This window comes from Pagrus major, chromosome 20 (genome assembly GCF_040436345.1).
Source record: "Pagrus major chromosome 20, Pma_NU_1.0".
Lineage (NCBI taxonomy): Eukaryota > Metazoa > Chordata > Actinopteri > Spariformes > Sparidae > Pagrus > Pagrus major.
Window position 1 is genome coordinate 3953723 of NC_133234.1, and position 21797 is coordinate 3975519.

At 40.4% G+C, this 21797-nt stretch overlaps 2 protein-coding genes across 2 annotated transcripts; both read left to right on the forward strand.

The window, feature by feature from the left end:
- The first annotated feature begins 969 nt into the window (after positions 1 to 969).
- Positions 970 to 3641, forward strand: tmem26b (transmembrane protein 26b). Its single transcript, XM_073490399.1, has 6 exons — positions 970 to 1157; positions 1288 to 1384; positions 1487 to 1570; positions 2772 to 2974; positions 3165 to 3244; positions 3391 to 3641. Exons 1-6 carry the CDS (start codon positions 970 to 972, stop codon positions 3639 to 3641), a joined length of 903 nt encoding a protein of 300 aa, XP_073346500.1.
- A 10432-nt stretch (positions 3642 to 14073) lies between these two features.
- Positions 14074 to 21306, forward strand: adgra1a (adhesion G protein-coupled receptor A1a). Its single transcript, XM_073490387.1, has 5 exons — positions 14074 to 14207; positions 17163 to 17286; positions 17651 to 17802; positions 19624 to 19719; positions 19809 to 21306. Exons 1-5 carry the CDS (start codon positions 14158 to 14160, stop codon positions 21304 to 21306), a joined length of 1920 nt encoding a protein of 639 aa, XP_073346488.1. The 5' UTR covers positions 14074 to 14157.
- Positions 21307 to 21797: the final 491 nt, after the last annotated feature.

Consider the following 21797-nt stretch of genomic DNA (forward strand, 5'->3'; position numbering starts at 1 on the left):
CCTTTCATACCCAATCAAGATACCATCACCTGTTACCAATGCACCTGTTTACCTGTGGAATGTTCCAAACAGGTGTTTTCGGAGCATTCCACAACTTTTCCAGTCATTTGTTGCCCCTGTCCCAACTTGAAATGTATTGCTGCCATCAAATTCAGAATAAGTGTTTGTTTATAAAAATCAATGAAGTTGATGAGGTAAAACATTAAAGGGGCACTATGTAGTTTTGGGGAGGAAATTCAAACTCAGAATTTTAATATTTACAATATCAATGAGGTAACAATAGAAACTCAGAAATATGTTTTTTTCCATAAGTGATTAAACATGCTGTTCTCAGAGGAAAGTAAGGTCACCAGAACACTGTTTGAAGTTAGAAAGGTGGCAGGGTCTGCCACATATAAACAAAGTAAAACAGTATGAAATTGTGTAGTCCTTTAAGGTCAGTTTGTTTATTCAATCTATTCAGTCACGAAAACAAAGAGAGTTTGGTTATTTAGTTTGTTTATGAAGAAAAAAAATCAGCCAATGAAGATCTTTCTCTTCTGATTAAAATATCTTCCACAAAACTACATAGTGCACCTTTAAATATATTGTCAATATACTTTTTTCAATTGAGTATATGTCAAAGTATGAGAAAATTGTCACATTCTGTGTTATTTATGTTTTCCACAGCGTTGGAATAGTGGGTTCTACAACTGCAAGACTTAAGTTTGTCACTGAACAGGTTATGTTCAGATTCAGTGTCAACAACTGCAAGTCTCTGCAAGCAACTGACATATCATCAGGATCGGAGCAACATTGCACTAAACAGAAAAAAAAGTAATCCAGCAGGTCGCTGGAGGCGTGCCCTGGTTCCTTTTTTCCTCCCTCTGTAACAGTAAACTCCCTCAGACCTTTAACATATAACTCCCCTGTCCCCTGCAGCAGCTAGTACTGCCAGAACTCCTCCAGTGTGCTTCACAAACTCAGAACATGTTCTTCAAGTTCATCTGTGCTGTGGTGACCAGGTCTCTCTTTATCCTCATCTCTCTCATAGGCGTGTGGAGAGTGGTGTTTGTGAAGAACAATGGACTCTACTGGTTTCTCACCATCCTCTACCTGCCTCTGGTGGCTGAGATGATCCTGACGCTGAGAAGAAGGAGGGGAAATGATTACAAATGGTATGCTACTGTACTGCAATTCATTATCACAGGATGCATATGTGTATAATATTAAGCTATAGGATGTAACTGGTTGGTGACAATTGAGATTATGACAATATTTCTGTAATGATGTTTTCTTTCCCTGCAGGTTTTCTCCAGCTATCTTCCTCTTCCTCATCAGTATCATCCCATCGTTATGGATTTTAGAGCTTCACCACCAGGAAAACAAATCCACTGACTCAACGGTATCATGCATGCATTCTATTCTATCATATTCCCTTGTAGCCTGAGAGTTTCATACCATTATGCTGTGATAATTGAGAATTTTTCTCTCTCTCTCATTGTAGTGTGAAAAACTTGACTCAACTGAAAATATTAAAAGTCTTTTCCGACTCTGGAGGAACTCAACCAATGGCAGTGAGCTCCCTGAGGTAGGTAAGGTTAAACTTTATACAAATTTTGTGTTTATTGGTATTATTTAGAATCCTTTCCCTAAATGTAGCCTATCTTTTGTTCAAGTAATTTAAAATGCAAGCCATAAACGTGCAGTCAAGTCGTCCGGTTTGAATTATTTGAACCACTTTTTAAAAAATGTTCACATTACATTATATACATGTTTCAGCACTATCCTATTATTTGGAAGTGTAGGGTTGTGGTCTGCATAGATAAATTCAATTCAACATTTGAGTTTTAGGTGCAAATGTGTTTTCGATTTGACTCAGTTTCCTTCAATGTAAATAATCACTGTGTAATTTAACAGACAACTATTTTCAAGGTTCAGAGCATTTGGAGGGTTTTTAGTTAACATAAGATGATCCAACTGAATAATTCTCTTCAAACTTACTGAATGATAAACATCTTGCTGGGATCCTCCTTTTCCATGTCCTCACACGTCTAGACAGTGGGGCTCTTTTCCTGCTCTGTGTGTAATGCTGGTTCACCTCAAAGAGGCTGTTGTGAGGCTGCGGGTGTTTTTTTTCCCTTATAACCCAAGCACATTCATAGAGCTGGCTGCTTTTAATAAAACGACCCACCCTCAATAAAAGCAATTACAAGCTCAACATGAAAAGTCTGGTGTGCACTATGAAATAAGTTCTATGTTTTGACCATAGTTTTCTTCACAATTTTCACTAGAGAGGAATATTTTACCGAACTTTTAACAGAACTTCTCCTTTCACTTCACCTAAAAATGTTCATTAAAAATGGAAATATATTTTCATAAAAATCACATGCCATTTAGCAATGAATATATATAAAAACTGAGATTGTCCTCTCAAAAACAACTGAATCATTAAATACAGCAAATTCCTGAAAACAACATTTATTTGCCCTCAAATGACTAAACTTAGCCAAACCTTAAAGGGGAACTATGTAGTTTTGGAGAAGAAATTAGAACTCAGAATTGTAATATTTACAATATTAAGAAGGTAATAATACAAACTCAGAAATGTTTATTTCTCCATAAGTGAATGAGCCATTTGTACCAAAACTAATAGTGCGCCTTTAAGCATTTGGTTATAGGATCAGAAAACATGTATATTTCTGAGACTGTTGATTGGAGTATATGAAACTTTCTGAGCCTGTAAACATTTGATCCTGTAGTGCCTTTTTCCCATGTCTCCCACTTCACAGGGGGTCTCTCTTTCTTCGGTGTGTGCCAATGACTGGATCCTGGCTTTACACCAAATCCTGCTCATATTGCTGATCCTGGGGAAGTGGCTTCTGCCGGCCGCTGGAGAGCTGACAAGGGACCAGCTCTCCCAGTTATTGCTCATCTTTGTGGGCACGGCTGCTGACATACTGGAGTTCACCTCTGAAACTCTGTCTGACATCAAGTGAGTAGAGGGGAACAGGAGGGAGGACACTGTTGCATTTCACTTGTTATAAAGCAATGAGGGGGAAAGTAAATGTGTGTGTGTGTGTGTGTGTGTGTGTGTGTGTGTGTGTGTGTGCGTGCGTGCATGCGTGCGTGCGTGCGTGCGTGCGTGCGTGCGTGCGTGCGTGCGTGCGTGCGTGTTTAAACAGTGACAGCAGTCCAGCCATGGTCTACATTATTCTAGCTGTGTGGACTTGGAGCATGCTGCAGTTTCCACTGCATTTCTCAGGTACTGCACAGCAGTATTGTTTTACATTCTGGTTCTATCTTTATTTCCCATTTTTCTGCAGCCATTATACTGTATGTACTGCAGAATGATAAGTTGAAAAGTTGTTGATTGCCAGTTTAAAGTTATTTCCTTCTTTGTCTCAACAGTAATGGGTGCTACCTCAGAAGACCTCTCGGAACCTGCCCCCTCCCTCCTCTCTCACCTCAGGACTGATATCTGGAGCACTGTGGAAGCTTTGTTTATCCAGGATGGGCCATTCCTGGTGGTCCGCCTCACTGTCATGATCTACTTCAATGTGGTACACCAGATGCTGATCTTCTTCGCCATTAAAAACTTCCTGGTTGTCATTCTTAACGTCTACCGGCTCTCTGTGCTCGTCTGTGACAAGACCTCCTGAGTTTGGATGTAATCCCAGTGCAGAAAGTTACTGTAATGATAATACTGTGTACAAAATTGTGATTGCATGTCATGTTCTTGTGTATCTGAGAATTTTCTGTCTAAACAGAAACTGCAATGTTCTAGTTTCCATACAGTTTTATAGGTAATGTCAGTGGGTGTAATGTATATCAGAATAACAATCCTATTCATGTTGCCACAATGACTAAAATTATCACTTGTGCAGAGTGAGTGATTAGAGATCCCAACTAGAAAACACTGACTTCATGTGTTAGTCCTGTGTTAGAGATATTTCCTGTTCATTATCAGAAACTAACTTAATAAATGAATCTCTGCAACACTGGAGTCAGGTTGTTTCACTCTCAGAAGAGGTGGGTACTGCAGATTATGATTAAAATTAGCTTTTGGTGTTATCTTTTGGTTTCAAATTATTTTTAATTTCCTTAAATCAATTTATTTGAGTTTCTGCATGAGAATATTGACACAGATCTTATTAAAGTAGAGTGAGTAAAAATATTCAATAAGACGCAAAATGGCAGGCATTTAATACTGTAGCTGTAAATTCAGTGTTATACTGTTGATGTACTTATGTAGTTGAATGTGTAACAATGTTTCATATTTTTTGATCATGTCATGTTTTTACTGATCATTTTTTCTGTATGTAAAATCTGAATATCAGTGGTGGAAAAAGTATTCAGATATTTTACTGGAGTAAAAGCAGAATCAGAATCAACTTTATTGGCAAAGTATGTGCACATGTACAGGGAATGGGAACCTATAGTCTAAAGTTGCTCCATCACAAGTAAAAAATGCATTCAGAATGTAACATAAATGTAAAAAGAGCAGTATTTACTAAAAGGTATTTTAAAGCACCAAAACATATGCAGAAACATAATATATCCAATAATACATTGTAACAATGAGGTTATGTTTTCACTCATGCCTGTGTTGTTGGTTTTTCAGCAGGATTACACAAAAGGTACTGAATGGATTGAACAGACCCCATTAACATTTGGTGCGGTTAGCTGTCAAAGTTAAGGAGTTAAAAAAAAACAGCTAAATTTACTCCTGAAGTGTAATCAACTAATCAATCACTTTATCTACTCCAAAAAGCAACTGGTGGTGGTGTAGAAATGACCTATAAAGCAGTATGAGAGGGGAAATACTTTTGGTTTTCGGGGAAGCACACCTTTTTTAACAATGCCATGTAATGTAACCATGTAACCTCCACACATGTATCAAACCAAACATCACAGACACACAATAAGACTGAAGCAGGGCACAGCATACTCTGCAGAGTGATGTACTTTATTCTATAGTTTATTGGCGCAAATAGGACATGGATAGAACAAATAGCAAAAAAACAGCTAATAAACATACACATTAACGAGCATTAAATAAAAAACAGAACATACCAGGCTGCCAAGGGATCAAATCCTCATCAGCAGCGTTATTCAACACATAGGCCTACAGATGAGCACAGTAATTTCTTGATCATCATCATCATCATCAACCACTCATACATCAATAATAGCCAAATTTTATACATTATCCATGATGATGAAGCTACAGAAAAATAGAAATGCATGGCAAAAACAGCATATTGTCAATATTTTAGAGACTACAAAACGAAATTGTGTTGTCCTTAGGTCAGTTTGTTCAAGCATGAAACGAAGGGAGTTTATTTAGGCTATTTAGCTTGTTTAGGCATTAAAAAAATCAGTCAATGAACATCTTTCTCTTCTCATTAACATTTAGTCTCTAAAACTACAGAGAGCTCCTTTAAAAAAGAGTGGCTACCACCACAGCTGCTTCTTCTCCTCCGCCCACATAGACAGAGACAATTCAAAATGAAAAAAAGACAAAACCAGACAAAACAATTCTTCATATTTTCCAGTGCCAGAGTTCATTATTCAGCACAATATATTAATCTCTTAAATTAAGGGTCTTAATTTGTTGTTAATAGCTACATTATTACGGTGCTATTTTGTTTCAATTCGTCAAAAAAGTGCAGAAAAGTTGGCTTGGTTTCTGACCATTATTTACCCTGAATATGTAATTTCCCAAACGTATGAGAGTTAGGGACCCGTGCTGTCCAACATGTTATCATCTGTCAGCTCAAACGTCACACCCTCCTCCTCCTGTGCCGCCCGCTCTTGATAGCCGGGTCTCCCCGCCCTTGCTCTACGTAACATGCGGCACATCGTTACAAGCGAATGGAGCGCAGCCACTATCTTCACTGACCTGGATTGACGAGGGTCCGGATTCTCACTCAGCTGACAGGAGAGGACACCACCACAGGTAACTCAGCACTCTGCTTCTCTTGACACACGGTGTGATCATCTTTGTATCTGTCATTTGATCCATTAACGGCTTCTCTGTGTGCATATTTGGAGAAATAACTGAATAGCTAATTGTCCATTCTCTGTTCAAAATCACAGTAAGAGCGCAAACGCACTGTCAGATCTATTAATAGCCACGTTCTCTTTACTACACTAATAATATGGTGACCAGGACCACTCTTTACTTGACTCTTTCATCTCACGACTGCCAATCAGTCGTCGCTCTGAATGATAGGCTGCCATTATTTTGAAACAGTCTCGATGTATCCTGAACGTGATCTGTCATCCTTCCCCGCCGCCCACACTCGTGTGTCATTCAAAGCTGTACAAACATGTTAAGTGTAGGCTCGGTTGTGACTACACAGTGGCTGATGAATCCTGTGCTTTGCTCCCCGGTCAGTGCTGCCCGCCGTGCAGATGGAGTCAGGACCGGGAGGCCGTGGCTGCCCGTCAGCGCTGCTCCTGGAGCCGCCGAGCTGGAGGAAGAGCACTGGCCGGCTGGACGACTTCCTGTGATCGGATCATCCTCTGCTGCACCCGGAGTGTTGGAGGAAGAACACCAAGTTGAAAAAAACAAAACAACAACAACATTCTTCATCCTGTTCATGGAGCCGGAGGGCGCAGGGTAGGGGGGCAGCAGGGGCCTCAGGGAGAGACCAGAGCTTCACACCTGAAGTATAACGCCACTAAGGCTAATGGTAAAGTGCTTCAACAAGTGCACCCAGTTAACATGTAGCTACTCAGTTCAGCATGCCCGGTGTAGTTTTGTAGAAGAAATTCAAACTCAGAATTTTTATATTTACAATATTAATGAGGTAATAATACAAACTCAGAAATATTGAAGTGAATAAACAAGCTGTTCCCAGAGGAAAATAAGGTCCCCAGAACACTGTTTTGTTTGAAGCTAGAAAAGTGTCAGGGTCCGCCACATATAAACAAAGTAAAACAGTATAAATTGTGTTGTCCTTTAAGGTCAGTTTGTTTATTCAGATTATTCAGTCATGAAAGCAAAGAGAGTTTGTTTATTTAGTCTCTTTAGGCAGAAAAAAAGATCTTTCTCCTCTGATTAAAATTTCTTCCCCAAAACTACATAGTGCTCCTTTAATAATTCATATAATTCAGTGACTGCCTGTCTGTGTGCCTATGGTCTGTGAGTGCATTCTTTTTTTGAGAACATTCTGGTGACAAGTTAAGGGGAAACCTGAGAGCAAATATTTCTCATTTTATTCTCAAGCGGGAACTATACATAGGGCTAAAAGACGGTTTCAAATTCAGATGCAGAATTTTTAAGTTTTTATTCCATTTGTAAAAATAGAATAAAAACATAATTGCACGTTTACCTCTTTGTCTTGACCACAAGACACTCTTCTAGCACTGCATTGGTACAGTAATTAGACTGAAGTTTAAACGTAGTTTTCAACCAAACACTGTGGTAAACATGCATAATGCTACTGAAATAGAGGCAATGATTTTTTATGTCAGTTTTTTGACAAGACAGGTCTTGTTTTGCCTTTTCTAAAATGTAAGAATAGGGTTCCACATTTTAGCCTGGGGTAACAGCACTGTCTGGCACATGTGCAATCCTACATTTGGTGCTCTTCTCTTGTAAATAACCACATCCGGTCTCAGAGTTTTCGAGTGACTTTATTCCTTTTTATATGAAATAGAAAATTAATCTCTAGCCTTTTAAAAAAATTCTCTTTCGGCCATGAAAGGGAAAATGCCTTGTATTTCAATTTTTCTATCTTAAAATTAAATACGGATTATTTTTGTTTTTTTAATACCCGTTAAAAGAAAATTGAATGACCAAAAAATACACTGAGCAGGCAAAAGGAACAGTTATTTGTTTTTAACCTATAGCTGTGCTCACTGACACTCACAGTCAGTGTGGATAATACTGACTGAAACTGTGGTTTGCTCAATGGCAACTTTCAAACTTTCAAAGATGCATGTTAGAAACAGGGGCCTCAAGGGGTCCCTGATGCAAAAATTAGCTATGGGCCCCAACTGACCTCCCTGACCCTCCAATCTTTGGTCCATTATTTAATAGTTAATTTGTAATTAAGTCACACTAGTTTCTACTTTCTACTCCACTGATTTTACATGTCAAACTCAGTTTACTCGTCAGGTAGAGTACCGTGAAAACAATTGTTCAGTGGATTTAAATTAGTTTTTTCAAGTTCAACAAAATTACTCAAGTGATGTCAACTGGACTTGGAGACTACACATTTTTCAGAACATCTGAATATGCATTATTGGAAGTGTAGGATTCAACGTTTTGGTTGTTGACCCAGACTTTGAACCTCAGCAAGATTGGGGATCAATGAGTCAGACAGACTAACTATGAGGGAGGTGCATTTTGGTCATTTTGCTAACAAGGGCAATTGCATCCCCCCCAACCACCTCAAATCCTTTACTGCCCATCATGCCTACAATCCAATTTGTTGAATGGCTTTGGTTTACGACCAAATACTTGCAAAACTAATGACGTTCCCATCATCCTTAGCTGAGCTGTACTTTGTGTTTGGAGCTAACTAGGAAAAGTAGCAAAAGTAAGATGATGAATATGTTCAACCTTATAAGCTACCTGCTAAAAATCAGTGTGTTAACATTGTCATCATTAGCAAAGTGATGTTAGCATTTAGCTCAAAGCACCACTGTGCCTAAGTACAGCCTCATAGATCTGCTAGCATGGCTGTAGACTGTCTTAATCTTACTTCCCCAACTTTATGGAAGTGCAAAACTAAATCACTGAAATACCTCTTTCACCAAGTTACCACAAACTAATTGCCTCACAATGAACCTGGAGCCTTCGGACTATGTAAGGGTCAGTTGCTAGCTAGACCTGGTTAGTCATCCAACCTGAACATGTTGATGTTTGGGTAGTTTTTCATTAGGTCTAATTGCCTCCGCCAAGGGGATTATGTCTGTTGGTTACTTGGTTGGTTTGTCAGCAGGATTACATAAAGACTACTGAACAGATTTCCATGAAACTCAAACGAAAGATGGCTCTTAGCCCAGAATAGACCCCATTAACTTTTGGTGCAGATCTGGATATCGGATGGATCTAGGAAATTGTGAGGCAGGGCATTTTTCAACATTTTCATAATGAACAATGCATGGATCTGGAGGGAAAAGAATCAGGCATATTTAGTTGGCTGGTATCTGTGAGTGAGTACAAAAGGGGACTGTTTGGCCTTGGCGGAGGTATGCACTCCACCGAATACCAATCCAGTTTTTCATTAGGTCCAATTATCCTTGGTCGCTTTATCTTGAAATCAACTTGTGCTTGTTGGGTTCGGGTGGGTTTTCCACTGAGCCATTACAGATCAGGTCCAAAAATATGGTCCCATGAAGGCACCTAGTTAGGAAAATAAGATATATCAAAGTACAAAGTGGTGTTTTGGAAAGATGGTGTCACTGGATTCAAAATTAATCAAGCTCCATGGTAGATGATACCAGTCAATTCAGTCAACATTTCTTGATCAGTCCCTATACGTCAGCCCAGGACATTCCTGATACTAATAAAAGAGGCAGGAGGACTATAAAAGAGATGAATGCTTCTACCTTTGACCAGTAAAATGGATTTAGAAGAAAATATGATTATGCATCTTGTAACTTCTATCTGGAGTCCCTGTGACACTTGTAAGCTGGTGATAAGCACTGATGCTCTAAATTCAGATTTAGAACAAAGGAAGCCTAATTACAAAATCTTACCTCATGACACAGTGTGCGGTCGGTCATCTGAGATAAGTGGAGTGTAGTGCACACAGATCTTTGCTGCTGTGTGTGCAGGCCTGTATTTTTTTCATTTTATGGGATCTGCAAAGGATTTAATCAGTCATGCTCTGTCTAATAGATGGGTTGTTCAGTGGAGCGTGATGAGAGAGCATGCTGTCCCGGAGTGAGAGAGAGATGAGAGAAGGAAGACGTGACAGTGTCTCTAAAATACAGGGCCTTGGAACACAAAGGAAAAGCGAGTTGACGCTGTCATAAAGATGGAGCCAATTTAGCTCTTGATTCCTGCCTCCACAGGAATCTTCAGCTTGAATTATGCACATGCAGGAGTGTGTTCCAGAGAAAGAACGGACAAGGCCTAACTGTTGTTTGAAGGCACGTTTTGCCTTTTAACACAGAGGGAATGCTAGACCTGTCCAGGAGATGCACATCACTTACTGTATATGAGTCACTTTGTCTAAGCCTCCTCCACAGTCCTGCCTCCACAGCTAAGTCATCTGAGCTTGGCTAAACAAGTGCAGTGATTTGTGAGTAGCTCCATGCAGTTGCCGAAATGTCAATTAAAAGTGTAGATTAAAGGACTAACGTTAAATTTTTATAAATACCGTTTATTCACCTTCTTTCTGGGAGTGATTAGAACATTGATGTCAATCTCATGTTTGTGTGCAGCAGTTAAAAGCTTGAATTATTTCTCATTGCTGCAGTGGACTGCACTAGGACTGTGATTTCCATGTATGTTTTTACATGCAAATACAGGATGGCAGATGCTGATTGTTTGCGTATTTGTCACTCGAGGGGAGTGACCCTGGCAATATCCATAAGGGATGTCAAGTGCATACACTGTAATGCAAATGGACAGATTGGTGCTTTTCATCAGTGGATGTGAAGGTTCACAGACATTTTGAGTGTTACGGAACATGTTTTCTATCATAAACTGTTTGTATACTACACAGGCTGTGTGTATTGTAATGAAGTAATATGTCAACAATACAGTGGTCTGGCACTCTTACACTATAGTGTGATACTACATATATGTTTTTAATAGTTCTTGAGTCTGGTTCTATGGCATGACAGAATGAACTACTGTACATCAGTCTGCCTGATTATTAGTAGTAGGTTAAGTGCAGCTCTCAGCTGCCTGTTTTTTGGCAGTTGCTTTCACAGAAAAAGCTCTGAAAAACTGCACTATACACTACCTGCCCAGCACCAAACAGCAGACAAAGCTAGCTAGTTAGCAGGAGCATTTGGTGGCTAAATTAACCTGATATTTTTCTTAGGAGTTGGTGACCAAAACAGAGATGAAAGAGAGGGGATATTTGACTTCTATTCAATGGGAGTTACACTAATCTAAGCTCAGTATCAGTATACAGTAATAATATCAGAAATCAATGTCTTGATTATATTATTTATTATTTACAACAAGGTAGCAAAATAATTTATTTGCCATTATACAACACAGGCTTGTATCCAGGAAATTATTTTTAATGCATTTTTGAATTTGGTTAGGTGAATGAAAACACCAGCAACAAGATGGTGATGACAACATGTTCGGCATCTACATATTAAAAGTTTGACATTAGTTAAACACTGTCCATCCACTTTGGCTGAATGTGAACACCAAGTGTCAATTACGTAAACACAGCGTCCACCTCTCCTGTTCCTGCTGTAGTGCTGCGCCCTGCCGGCTGCTCTCAATGTAAAACCCTACACCTTTTCCAATGCAGATTAATGTATTTCTGTACATAAGTAATACATGTTTCAGTAAAAAAGACAAAAACATAACAGATTAAAAACAAAAATATTCAAAGTACCTGATCTGTGTGTATCAGCCAGTGTGTGCACACACATTTAACAGTCTGTAAATGAATACAAAAGAATGTCACAAATATCTGACATTAGACATCTATTAGACATGTATATACATATGAAGCTTTTCAAAAGCTGTGACATTGAAATTTAACATCTGTACATAAAATATTAATATTTATTCAGGTCATGATGTGTACAGCTCCTCTAATCTTATCAGATCACCCAGAGCTGGCTGGGTGAAAAGTGCAGTTGGGTTCTGATAAGAAAAACTGTTCCGGCCTGAGTGTTCCAAACACACATCTACCCAAACAAGATCTCATAACTCGCCTTTCGTTAATCTGATTTCATATTTCAGGAGACACTGAAATCACTGTTACCATGTTTTACATCTTTAATGATGTGCACTGAGTTATTTTAAGATAGTGATGTCAGTGCACTTAGGCAACACTACAACTACAGTAGCAGTTGCACAAAGACTCCCCCTGTCTAAATCCATGGCAAGCTGAGAGGGGGCTGCTTCAATCATGCAATCTATTTAATTATAATAATTTATATTTAAGTTTTTCAGTGTGTGTTGCTAGATCTGAGGAACAGGTCAGGAGATTTTATTAATGCACTCATATTGTGCAGGGCTTTGGAAACATGCAGCACATTCTAACCTCCAGCAGCAAGTCTGCAGGCTTCATGAAGTCATTCTGACTAGCATGAGTGAGGCTGGATGTTATGAGAGCTGATGGTTCATATCAGCAATTTTGGTATCAGCACTGGCTGTATGCAAAGAGGAAACATGATCATTTTCTCTTACAGGCATTCTTCAAGGGGCTCTATGTAACAGTTTGTAGCAATTTACATGTATTCATCACTTTTTTATTGGCCATATGTGAGCAGATTGTAACGTGACCTGAGAACGAGACCTTCCTTGTCTCTCGTACAAGCCTGTGGACAATTTGTTTAAGTTGTTTAATGCTGCTGGACTGTGGTATTCTTAGTGAAGGATTTTCAGCAACAGTCCAAAGGATGCAACTTTATGCATGTTGTCAAAAGCCTCCTCACAGTGCTTCTTTCTGCTCCGCCAAAAGAGAGCAACAGTAGTTAGTTTAGAAATAGTCCACTAACATAAATTAACAACCATCTTCCAGGGCAACACAGAAGTTCCACAGAGCCCCTTTAAAGGCTGGAATTGTTGAGATTGTAGAAACCAGAAAGAGCAAGTCAAGTCAGGCGGGAGATGTGTGTTAGCAGCTAGTTCACTATGTTCAGTGAGCTCTCTTAGCTTTTTTAGTTTAATGAGCCTATATACTAGACTATGTTAATGCCACAATCATATAAAAACAAGCAAAATATAGACAGTTGTTGCTCACTGCTGTGGATGTGTGCTTTATGCTAACTGGGTTAGCCGCTGAATGAATCTGTTGTTGCCATTGTTGGTAAGTTCTTCGACTAAGGGGCTGTGTGCTTTGTGCTACTGAATTGGCTAACTGCTGAGCGACAGGCTGTGTACTATGTGGGCGCAGCGAATCATTGTAATCGCTAACCTTTCGCGATTACTAGTCATTCGGACGAAATTAGATCCAGTGGAGTGCCACGTATATCCATATAATGCGAGTGATCGGGGTACCAAAGCACAGCCTCTATATAACACACTATCTGCAGCGAAACTAGTTCATTTCACCAATATTTTGTTATGATACGCTAGTGCTATTCCCCTCTGAGTCCGGGTTTGCCTGTTATCAACATCCGGGGGCCGGAGGTTGACCTACTAACCTCTGACCTGGACGATGTCATCTCTGAGCGCCGCGCGCACCCGGGATAGCCGGCTTGTTTACCTGTAGTTTGCTACTGCTAGTTTTTTGCAACATGGCTGAATATTTTTCTGATTCTGAGGTGGTGGACGATGACTTTGTTTATGATGGACGTCCTTACCGTTTTGAGCCAGAGTACACGGATGAGGAGCTCGTTGAAAGGAGGATGCGGAGGCAGAGAGAGGAACAGCTAGCCAAAGAACAACAAACGGCTGCGGCTAGGCTAAACGGCTAGGTCAACCTACAGACCCCGGATGTTGATAGCAGGCAACTCAGAGGGGAATAGCACTAGCGTATCATAACAAAATATTGGTGAAATTAACTAGTTTCGCGGCAGATAATGCGTTATATAGAGGCTGCGCTTCGGTACCCCGGTCACTCGCATTATATGGATATACGCAGCGCTCCACTGGATCTAATTTCGTCCGAACGACTCCAAATGACACCAAAGTTATCTGGGTGAGTAAATGATCGTATTTTATGCTAGAAATAAAGTACAGGTTGTAAAAAACGGTAGTTCCCCTTTAAGCTGAAAAAAATGGCAGACAAATGCAACACAAAAGTCATGATTGTCTGAGATCAACGCAGGACCATCGGGATTGTGTTGTATAACTTTTGGCAGCACTAAAGCAGTTCAAGTAATCTTTTTTCATTGAACAAGGGCGTATATCTCTGCGTTTTGCTTTATATTTTCATTTTTATGGATCTAATTATTGTGTTCTATTTGTGAACTTCTGTCTTCCCGCAGGATTTGAAGAGAGTGCTGTCCTTCCCACCATACCCCGGGGATTACCTGCATCCAGTGGTGTATGCCTGCACAGCAGTCATGCTGCTCTGCCTGCTGGTATCCATCATGACCTATATTTTTCACCACAGGTGAGTAGAACATTTTTAAAGTCAATCTTAGTACAATACTTACCTGCATATAAGTACATTGAAAGAGCAATAGGCCGTCGTAAAGGCCTCAGTATGCATCTGGTCTAACAGCATGTGAAATCCTCTTTACAATGGTGGAATCTGCGGTAATAATGGATAGCAAAACACTTTATGTGGGCAATGGCCAGGTGTGTGCAGGCTTGAATTTAGGCAGTGTTTTAACTTCACTCTTAGGCTCTGCCTTTTCAATCTTCACACGACTTTACATTTAATGTGAACAACTAAGTACAACACCATGAATGCCATCAAGGAGTGATTTTCTGCCCCTTTGTGTAATCCAGCAGGCCATTCTGAACACTTCAGCCTTGTGTTGACAACATGCCAATTTGTTTGAAGCATACTGAGGTCTTAAACATTCTTCCTGTTCATACTGGCCAAGCTGTCAGAGCTATAGTTGTAGTAATATTTTTTATATGTTTTAGTTCTTTGTTGTAGTTCTTTGCATTGTTGTTGTTCAATGTCAAGCCAGGGATAGCAATGTTCCTAAGGATGGATCGATTGGTTAGAATTTGCAATTGATTGGCTATTTGGCCTTTTGTCTTTTTCCAATTTGGTTATTTTAATTCGAGATTTTTTTATTTTCCTGCTCAAATTTTGTTGTTGATGAATCCAGTGAGTTGCTGAACCATGTGGAGGGTGGACGAAAAGAAGTCATTTATTTTAGGTGGTATTGTCATCTTGGGGAATGCAATTCTGCAAGTTATTGAGACTTTGAAATTCATCAATCTGTTTGCGTTGTGTTCTATTGTTTTGATAAGTGGGTTAAAAATGTGTACCAGTTCTGACAGCTTGGGGAAATATTAATACAAGGTATCTTATGGAGGGATGACAATATCCTGTGGAGGGAGGGATGGGTGATGGTCGAATGCAGGGTTCCAGCTCGTTTTGGCAAGTGGTTATTTGAACCAGTTAATGGATAATTTTGAGATTTTAGAGAATTTCTGTTTAGGTTCATGGCTTCTTGTAGTTCTATAAGTAAAGTAGCATGTCATCTGCGTATGAACTGATTTTATGGTTTGCAGACAGTTGTAGCAAGGAGTTCAAAGTAGATGGAAAAAAGGGCAGAAGAGAGTAAGCATCCATGTTTTGTCCCCTTGTGAAGTCTGAAATTTGATTGCATTGTTTTGAAAAAGTACTGTTTACAGTTGGAATACTTGGTATCAGCTGAAAATTAGAATTCCTTGTAGAGTGGAAAGTGAATGAATCCCAGTGTTCCTGTCAGGACAAGTAGGGACAGGAAGCTAGAGCAAACAATATTTTTTTTTAGTGTACATATGGCATGTAGGCATTGTACTTATACTGTATATTTAGAAACATTGCAGCACATCCTTCTTCTGTGAGTTTAGGTTTAGGTTATGCTGTTTACAGATAAACCTTTAAAATGTTTTTAGAGGTTTCTTGTGTTATTGAGAAAGATCATCACGCTCACATAATTCTGTTTGTGACTAGGATGGTAAGAAAGGAGACATATTATGCTCATTTTCAGGCTCATAATTTCATTTTGAGTTACTATTAGAATAGGTTTACATGCTTCAATGCTCAAAAACATATCAGTTTTCTCATACTGTCCAGTGCTGCAGCACTGTTTTCCCCCTCTGTCTGAAACGCTCTGTTTTAGCTTTTGTCTCTTTAAGGTCCCCCTCCTGAATACCCAGTGTGGTTGGTCAGCTCACACACACCTGAGCCAGTACCGTTAATAACAACAGAACAGCTGTGCTCAATCAATTCTTTAATGCTTAAATGCTTAAAATCTTTTACATTCACAAGAACATCAGCACGTCATTAAAACCACTGACAGGTGACGTGAATAACATTGATCATCTCATCATAGTGCGAAGTTTTGGGTGCTGGCATTCATGTGAATGCCACTTGACAAACACTGTTGTGGACCAAGTACACCTCAGACACATCACAACAACACTACCCGATGGCAGTGGCCCCCCAGCAGGACAATGTGCCCTGACACACCGCAAACACTGCTCAGGAACAGCTCGAGGAACACAATAAAGGCCCCAAGGTGTTGACCGGGCCTCCAAATTCCCCAGATCCCAATTGGATCGAGCATCTGTAAGAAGTGCTGGAGCAGGTCTGATCCATGGAGGCCCCACCCCCCAACATACAGGACCCAGAGGATCCACTATAAAACGCCCTGGTGCCAGACACCACAGGACACCCTTAGAGGTCTTAAGTCCATGTCTTGACAGGTCAGAGCTGTTTTGTCTACACAAGGGGAACTTTCACAATATTAGGCAGGTCATCATAATGTTATGCCTGATCGATATAACACTGAAGGAAAGAAAAAAATTAAAAAGAAAAACAGGTCTCCTTCATTTCTACAACCCACTCAGTGTATAGCAGTGGATACATAGTAGGTTTAAAGACTTCCATCTTTGTGACTGTTTCCCCAAGGTTGACTTTAGGGTAAAGATGTGCTGTGGCGGTGGTTGCAGATGCTAGCCAATTCATTACAATATTACAGTATCCAGATTCAGGTTGGGTGCATTTAAAAAACGCAGATATTTTTGCCTAAATTTCAAATGTTTGGGGTCAATGTCTGTCCATCTTTAGTTTTTGAGGGATAGATTACTCTTGTTGTGGAAACTTTTATTGTACTAACGGTAACACAATGAGTTGTTGTCAAGTACGGCTATCTTCACTTCACCTTTAGCTTAGGTTAAGCCCTGCCCTCTTTAACCAAAGCAAAGGAGAAGACAGAAACTTGCTCTACCATAAATGACAGCAAAACACAATAAAGACTGGGCTGAAATATAACAAGTACACATAAATTAGGTAAATAACATAAATAAAATATTTTGGACATTTTACTGGTTGGGTGGTGGTTCCTATTGAGGGGCTAGGAAACACTGTAAATTGTTCTCTATTCATTGTTTGCAGCGTAATCCGCATCAGCAGGAATGGCTGGCACACACTCCTCAACTTCCTCTTTCACACGGGGCTGACGTTTGGAGTTTTTGCCGGAGGCATCAATCAGATCAACTTACCTTTTGTGTGTCAGATTGTAAGTCTTTGTTTTCCTACTTTCTCAGCATAGTAGTATTTCACAGCACTTTCAAATCAGTTGTTGGTCAAGCAGTTGCAGACAGCTTTAAGCCAAAGTGAATTATGCATTAATTGTAATTGTGATATTAGTGTACCTCAATGCACTAGTGCAAAAAGTGAATAAATAAAGATGAATAATGAATAATGAATAAAGAAAAGCAGCTTAGGGAATCTCTGTTTTCACTCTCTTAACATAACATTGTGACTACTCAGTTACCAGCAAGATACAAAAATAATTGTACAAAACACTATGACACGTGCTGATTTGGACAATGAACACATTGCTTAATTGTAATCTTTGTCTACATCTTTTTCTGTTTTAGGTTGGCATCGTACTCCACTATGCTTCTATGTCTACCATGCTGTGGCTGACGTTTACAGCTAGAAACATCTGTAAAGATGTGTCCAAAGACCCCCTTCGGAACCAGGACAGAAATGGGTCTGCCCAGACTCACACCAAACCAACCATCCTTAGGTAAGCTGTAAGCTAGCTGACAAATGTTCTGTATAAATCACTTATTTACAATGTGTGAATTAGTCATGACTGCTTCAGTGACTCACTCACTCTGTCAACAAGCAGTTTTCTGCTCAAAACCATCATGAGAGTTTGATCAAGACAGCTTGAATGTTTTGAAACTGTGTTGCATCGGATTATGGATTATAGCAGTGATGCACTTGCCCATGGCCCTTTCTTTTAAGAAATTCTCAGCTGACTTTGAGAAAGCAAACAGAGCATTGAGCCAACTGGTCCTTATTCAGTTCATCCTTGAGTGCCCCTGCAGACCCTTAACAACAATACTTGGCTACTTGATGCTGCCCCTACTTGCTTACCCTGTCAGCATGCACTGACAAATCTCAGTGCACTGTAACAGTGTGAGGAGCTGTGAACCGAAGTCAAATGAGAAATCCTGAATTTGAAATTGAACACGTTTTACAATTGAGTTACTCAGTGACATAAATTAATTTCACAATTTGAGAATTAAATCACTTATGGATCGGAGTTGGTGCCTCTTGTCCCAATGAATCACCCCCTAGCTGCTAATAGAACCAACTTCTTAACAGCCCAATGATTTAGAAAGCTCACAATTTTTCTGTAGTTCAAGTTGAATATAATAGGATGACAGAAATATGATCTCATCTTAACGGAACACTTCACCCAAAAATGAAAATTCTGTCATTATCTACTCAACCCCCTGCCAATGGAAAGTCAAGTGAGGTTTCATAATCAATTAAACATTTCAAGACCTTCACAGCAAAACAGCATTGCAGCATTCTCCTAAACAATTGAAGTAAATGGGGACTTAAAAAACATAACTGGAAAAAATTTGCTCGATACAGCTCCTCAGGCGTAATCTAAGTCTCCAAAAGCCCCGAAATCCCAAACTATGCATTAGAGTAAAGTGACAAAATCACACCCCAGATTAATTCACTAAGGGACAGAGCATTTTATATTTTCAATATAGGACCATTCCATATTATATGGGACAACTGGCAACACTAGTACTATGCACAAAATAAAGCTGAGACCTAGTCCACATGTTTACGGGTATTTTTGAAAACAGGGTTTTGAAACAAATGTTTTAGCACCATTTCAAAAATAATCGCCATCCATACTAACATACCTGAAAACACATACTACATGATCATTCACATACATTGGGCATGAACGTGCCGGTGTAAACAGGAAGCAGATACTCTGTGGCTGGTTGCTTAATTACAGAAAATATTATAAACAATTTTCACATGTACTTGTTCTTTATGTAGTTACAGACTTACTTTTACTTTTAGATCATGTTATACGTGTTACAGATACTAGGGCTGTTACCGAGACGACAGGGATTTTTTTCTGAAAACAAGATGAAAATGATGAGGCAGTGCAATGTGAAAGCTCTTCACAGAGTAATGCTGTTTTCATCAAAACATTGTCAACAGCTGTTTTGTCTCTCTTTTTCATCACTGTCGTATTACCAGTGTCGTTTTTTGTCTTTCTGAACATAGACAATATGCCATCCTTTCCCTCAATGTACAAACTGAAATACTTCGAAATCATAACACATGCCATACTCACATTTACCGGTGATGCTATATACACTGACAAGAGTCAATTAGGAGGCAAACGTGGGTGTCTGCATCATCGTTTCCAAAAATCCAAAATTTTGACCTGACGGTAGTGCAAGCTGAGAAATCTGAGAATTGCCAGAAGTACTGATTTAATGGCAAATCATGTAGTTTAATGGCAAATCATGTAGTTTTCTTTACAAAAACATTAAGACTTAATTTTCACTTGTTTTTGCAGATTTTATCTTGTGAGTGATGGAATCCCTCTCATAATCGTTGGAGTTACAGCAGCATTTGGCATGGATAACTATGGCAGCAGGGATGACGCTTTGTAGTAAGTACTCATTATTTCAGAACAATCATGTTTTCACTCATCATTTAATGAACAAAATAAATGTATTTGTCTGTGTGTGTCTTTTTTAGTTGCTGGATGGCATGGGAACCGAGTCTCGGAGGTTTCTATGCCCCCATGGGTCTTTTGGTCTTAGTCATGTCTGTGTACTTTTTGTGCACCTACATCCAGCTAAAACGCCACCCAGAGAGGAAATACGAGCTGCAAGTTCTGAGTGAGGAGCAGCAGCAGCTATCATCCAGTGAGTCAAACCATCACTGCCATGCCGACACTGGGGGAGCATCTGGGCCTGCTGTGGACTGTCCACCATTTGCAACTGGCGTTTCAGTTCTGGCCAATGAGCATTCATTTAAATCCCAGCTACGGGCCACAGCCTTCACCCTCTTTCTGTTCTTGGCTACCTGGGCTTTAGGAGCGTTGGCGGTATCACTGGGACATTTCCTGGATATGATATTCAGTTGCCTGTATGGGGCTTTTTGTGTCACTCTAGGACTCTTTCTTCTCATCCAGCACTGTGCCAAACGTGATGATGTATGGCACCGCTGGTGGGCTTGTTGCCCGTCCAAGTCTAAGACAGAGGACGGGAATGGGGATGGACAGAGCCAGAGGCAGGAGCTCCATCAGCCACACTGCCACTTGAGCTCCCCGTGCTCAGGCAAGCAGCCACTACTCTCTCCTCACCTTGTCCAAAGTTCTTACCACAAAATGACACCACCTCCCCAGAGCCCTGCACCCAATCACACAGGTCCATGCTGTGTGACCATGATGGGTCCCGTTACCTCAACCCCTATCTCACCTCTCCCTGAGCGAGTGCCCTCACCTCGTCCACAGTCGCTTTCTGATGAGCTCCCTCGTCCAACTCTGCCTCTACAGAGCTGCCTTAATAACAGAACGAAGTCACGCTCCTTCAACCGCCCACGCCCATGCCTTCAGGACTACCGTTCTCACATGACTTCCACTAGTATGGATGGGAGTGTGCATAGTTCCCACTTGGACAGCCCTCATGCTGCACACCACCTTGAAGGCTCACCTCTGGTTTCCAGCAGCCATCACCCAGACATCCAGCTTCCCTGCCCAAGCCCTCACCTGGATAAGCAGCTGGCTTCCTGCCACAGTTTGCAACGTCAGACCTCCTGTCACAGTGTACAAGACTCAATGACTTCCTGCCACGGCCACGCGCACAACATGCATGACAGCATTACTTCCTGTAACAGCCTCCTTCTGCCTTCTCATGGGGTCCACACCTGCCAGTGGCACATGTACAGCTCAGCTGATCACTCTTCCACTACAAGCTGCTGTGACAAACTTGATCCCTTCACCTTGCAATATCAGCAAGACCCTGAAACATACAGCTGCATGTCAAAGATGACAGAAAAAGAAAAGGATCATCTCAGTGTAGAGGTGGAGCATCAAGGTTTTCCAAGAAATACTCTGCCTCGGCAGCACGCTACTGTCAACCGACGAGGTACCATCGGTCGAAACAGGAGCCTCCAGGAAGACGGCCTGTTTGGTTCAGACGCTACAGGAAACATACGAACTGGCCCTTGGAAGAATGAAACCACTGTATAGTTTTCTTATACCTGTACTTGCCAGACCTCCCAGCAGCCCTGTAATTGAATTACTCCGTAAGTGTTCGGGTCTCAATGCCTTCAGCTTTGCCCTTAAATCACAGGTTGAATTTTCAGTGAGGCCTCGTATCCTGATGTTTCAGAGCCCTTTATAACAAAATTATCTTTAAGTGTTACTAATACATTTTTATAAGGGATATTAAAATGCAAGAAAGGTTCAATTAATGCTGAACTAATATTCTACCCCATGCAGTTTAAAGTTGCAATCAGTATTGCATGGCTCTTGACGGGCACAGTGGCTCAGCAGTTAGCATGGTTATAGCAAGAGGGTCCTGAGTTTGAACCCCATCAGTACCGACTGGGAACCTTCTTGTGTGGAATTTGAATGTTCTCCCTGTGTTTGGGTCAGCTGACCTGAGCCACGACTGAGCGGGATCCAGTGTACATTCGCATAACGTTAGTTAACTCAGTGTTTCCCACTCACAAACTATA

Coding starts and splice junctions, on each gene's coding strand:
- tmem26b (XM_073490399.1), top strand. CDS start 970: ATGTTCTTCAAGTTCATCTGTGCTGTGGTGACCAGGTCTCTCTTTATC. Junction 1,385..1,486: donor ACAAATCCACTGACTCAACG/GTATCATGCATG, acceptor CTCTCATTGTAG/TGTGAAAAACTTGACTCAAC. Junction 2,975..3,164: donor GAAACTCTGTCTGACATCAA/GTGAGTAGAGGG, acceptor GTGTTTAAACAG/TGACAGCAGTCCAGCCATGG.
- adgra1a (XM_073490387.1), top strand. CDS start 14,158: ATGCTGCTCTGCCTGCTGGTATCCATCATGACCTATATTTTTCACCAC. Junction 14,208..17,162: donor ACCTATATTTTTCACCACAG/GTGAGTAGAACA, acceptor CATTGTTTGCAG/CGTAATCCGCATCAGCAGGA. Junction 17,287..17,650: donor TACCTTTTGTGTGTCAGATT/GTAAGTCTTTGT, acceptor TTTCTGTTTTAG/GTTGGCATCGTACTCCACTA.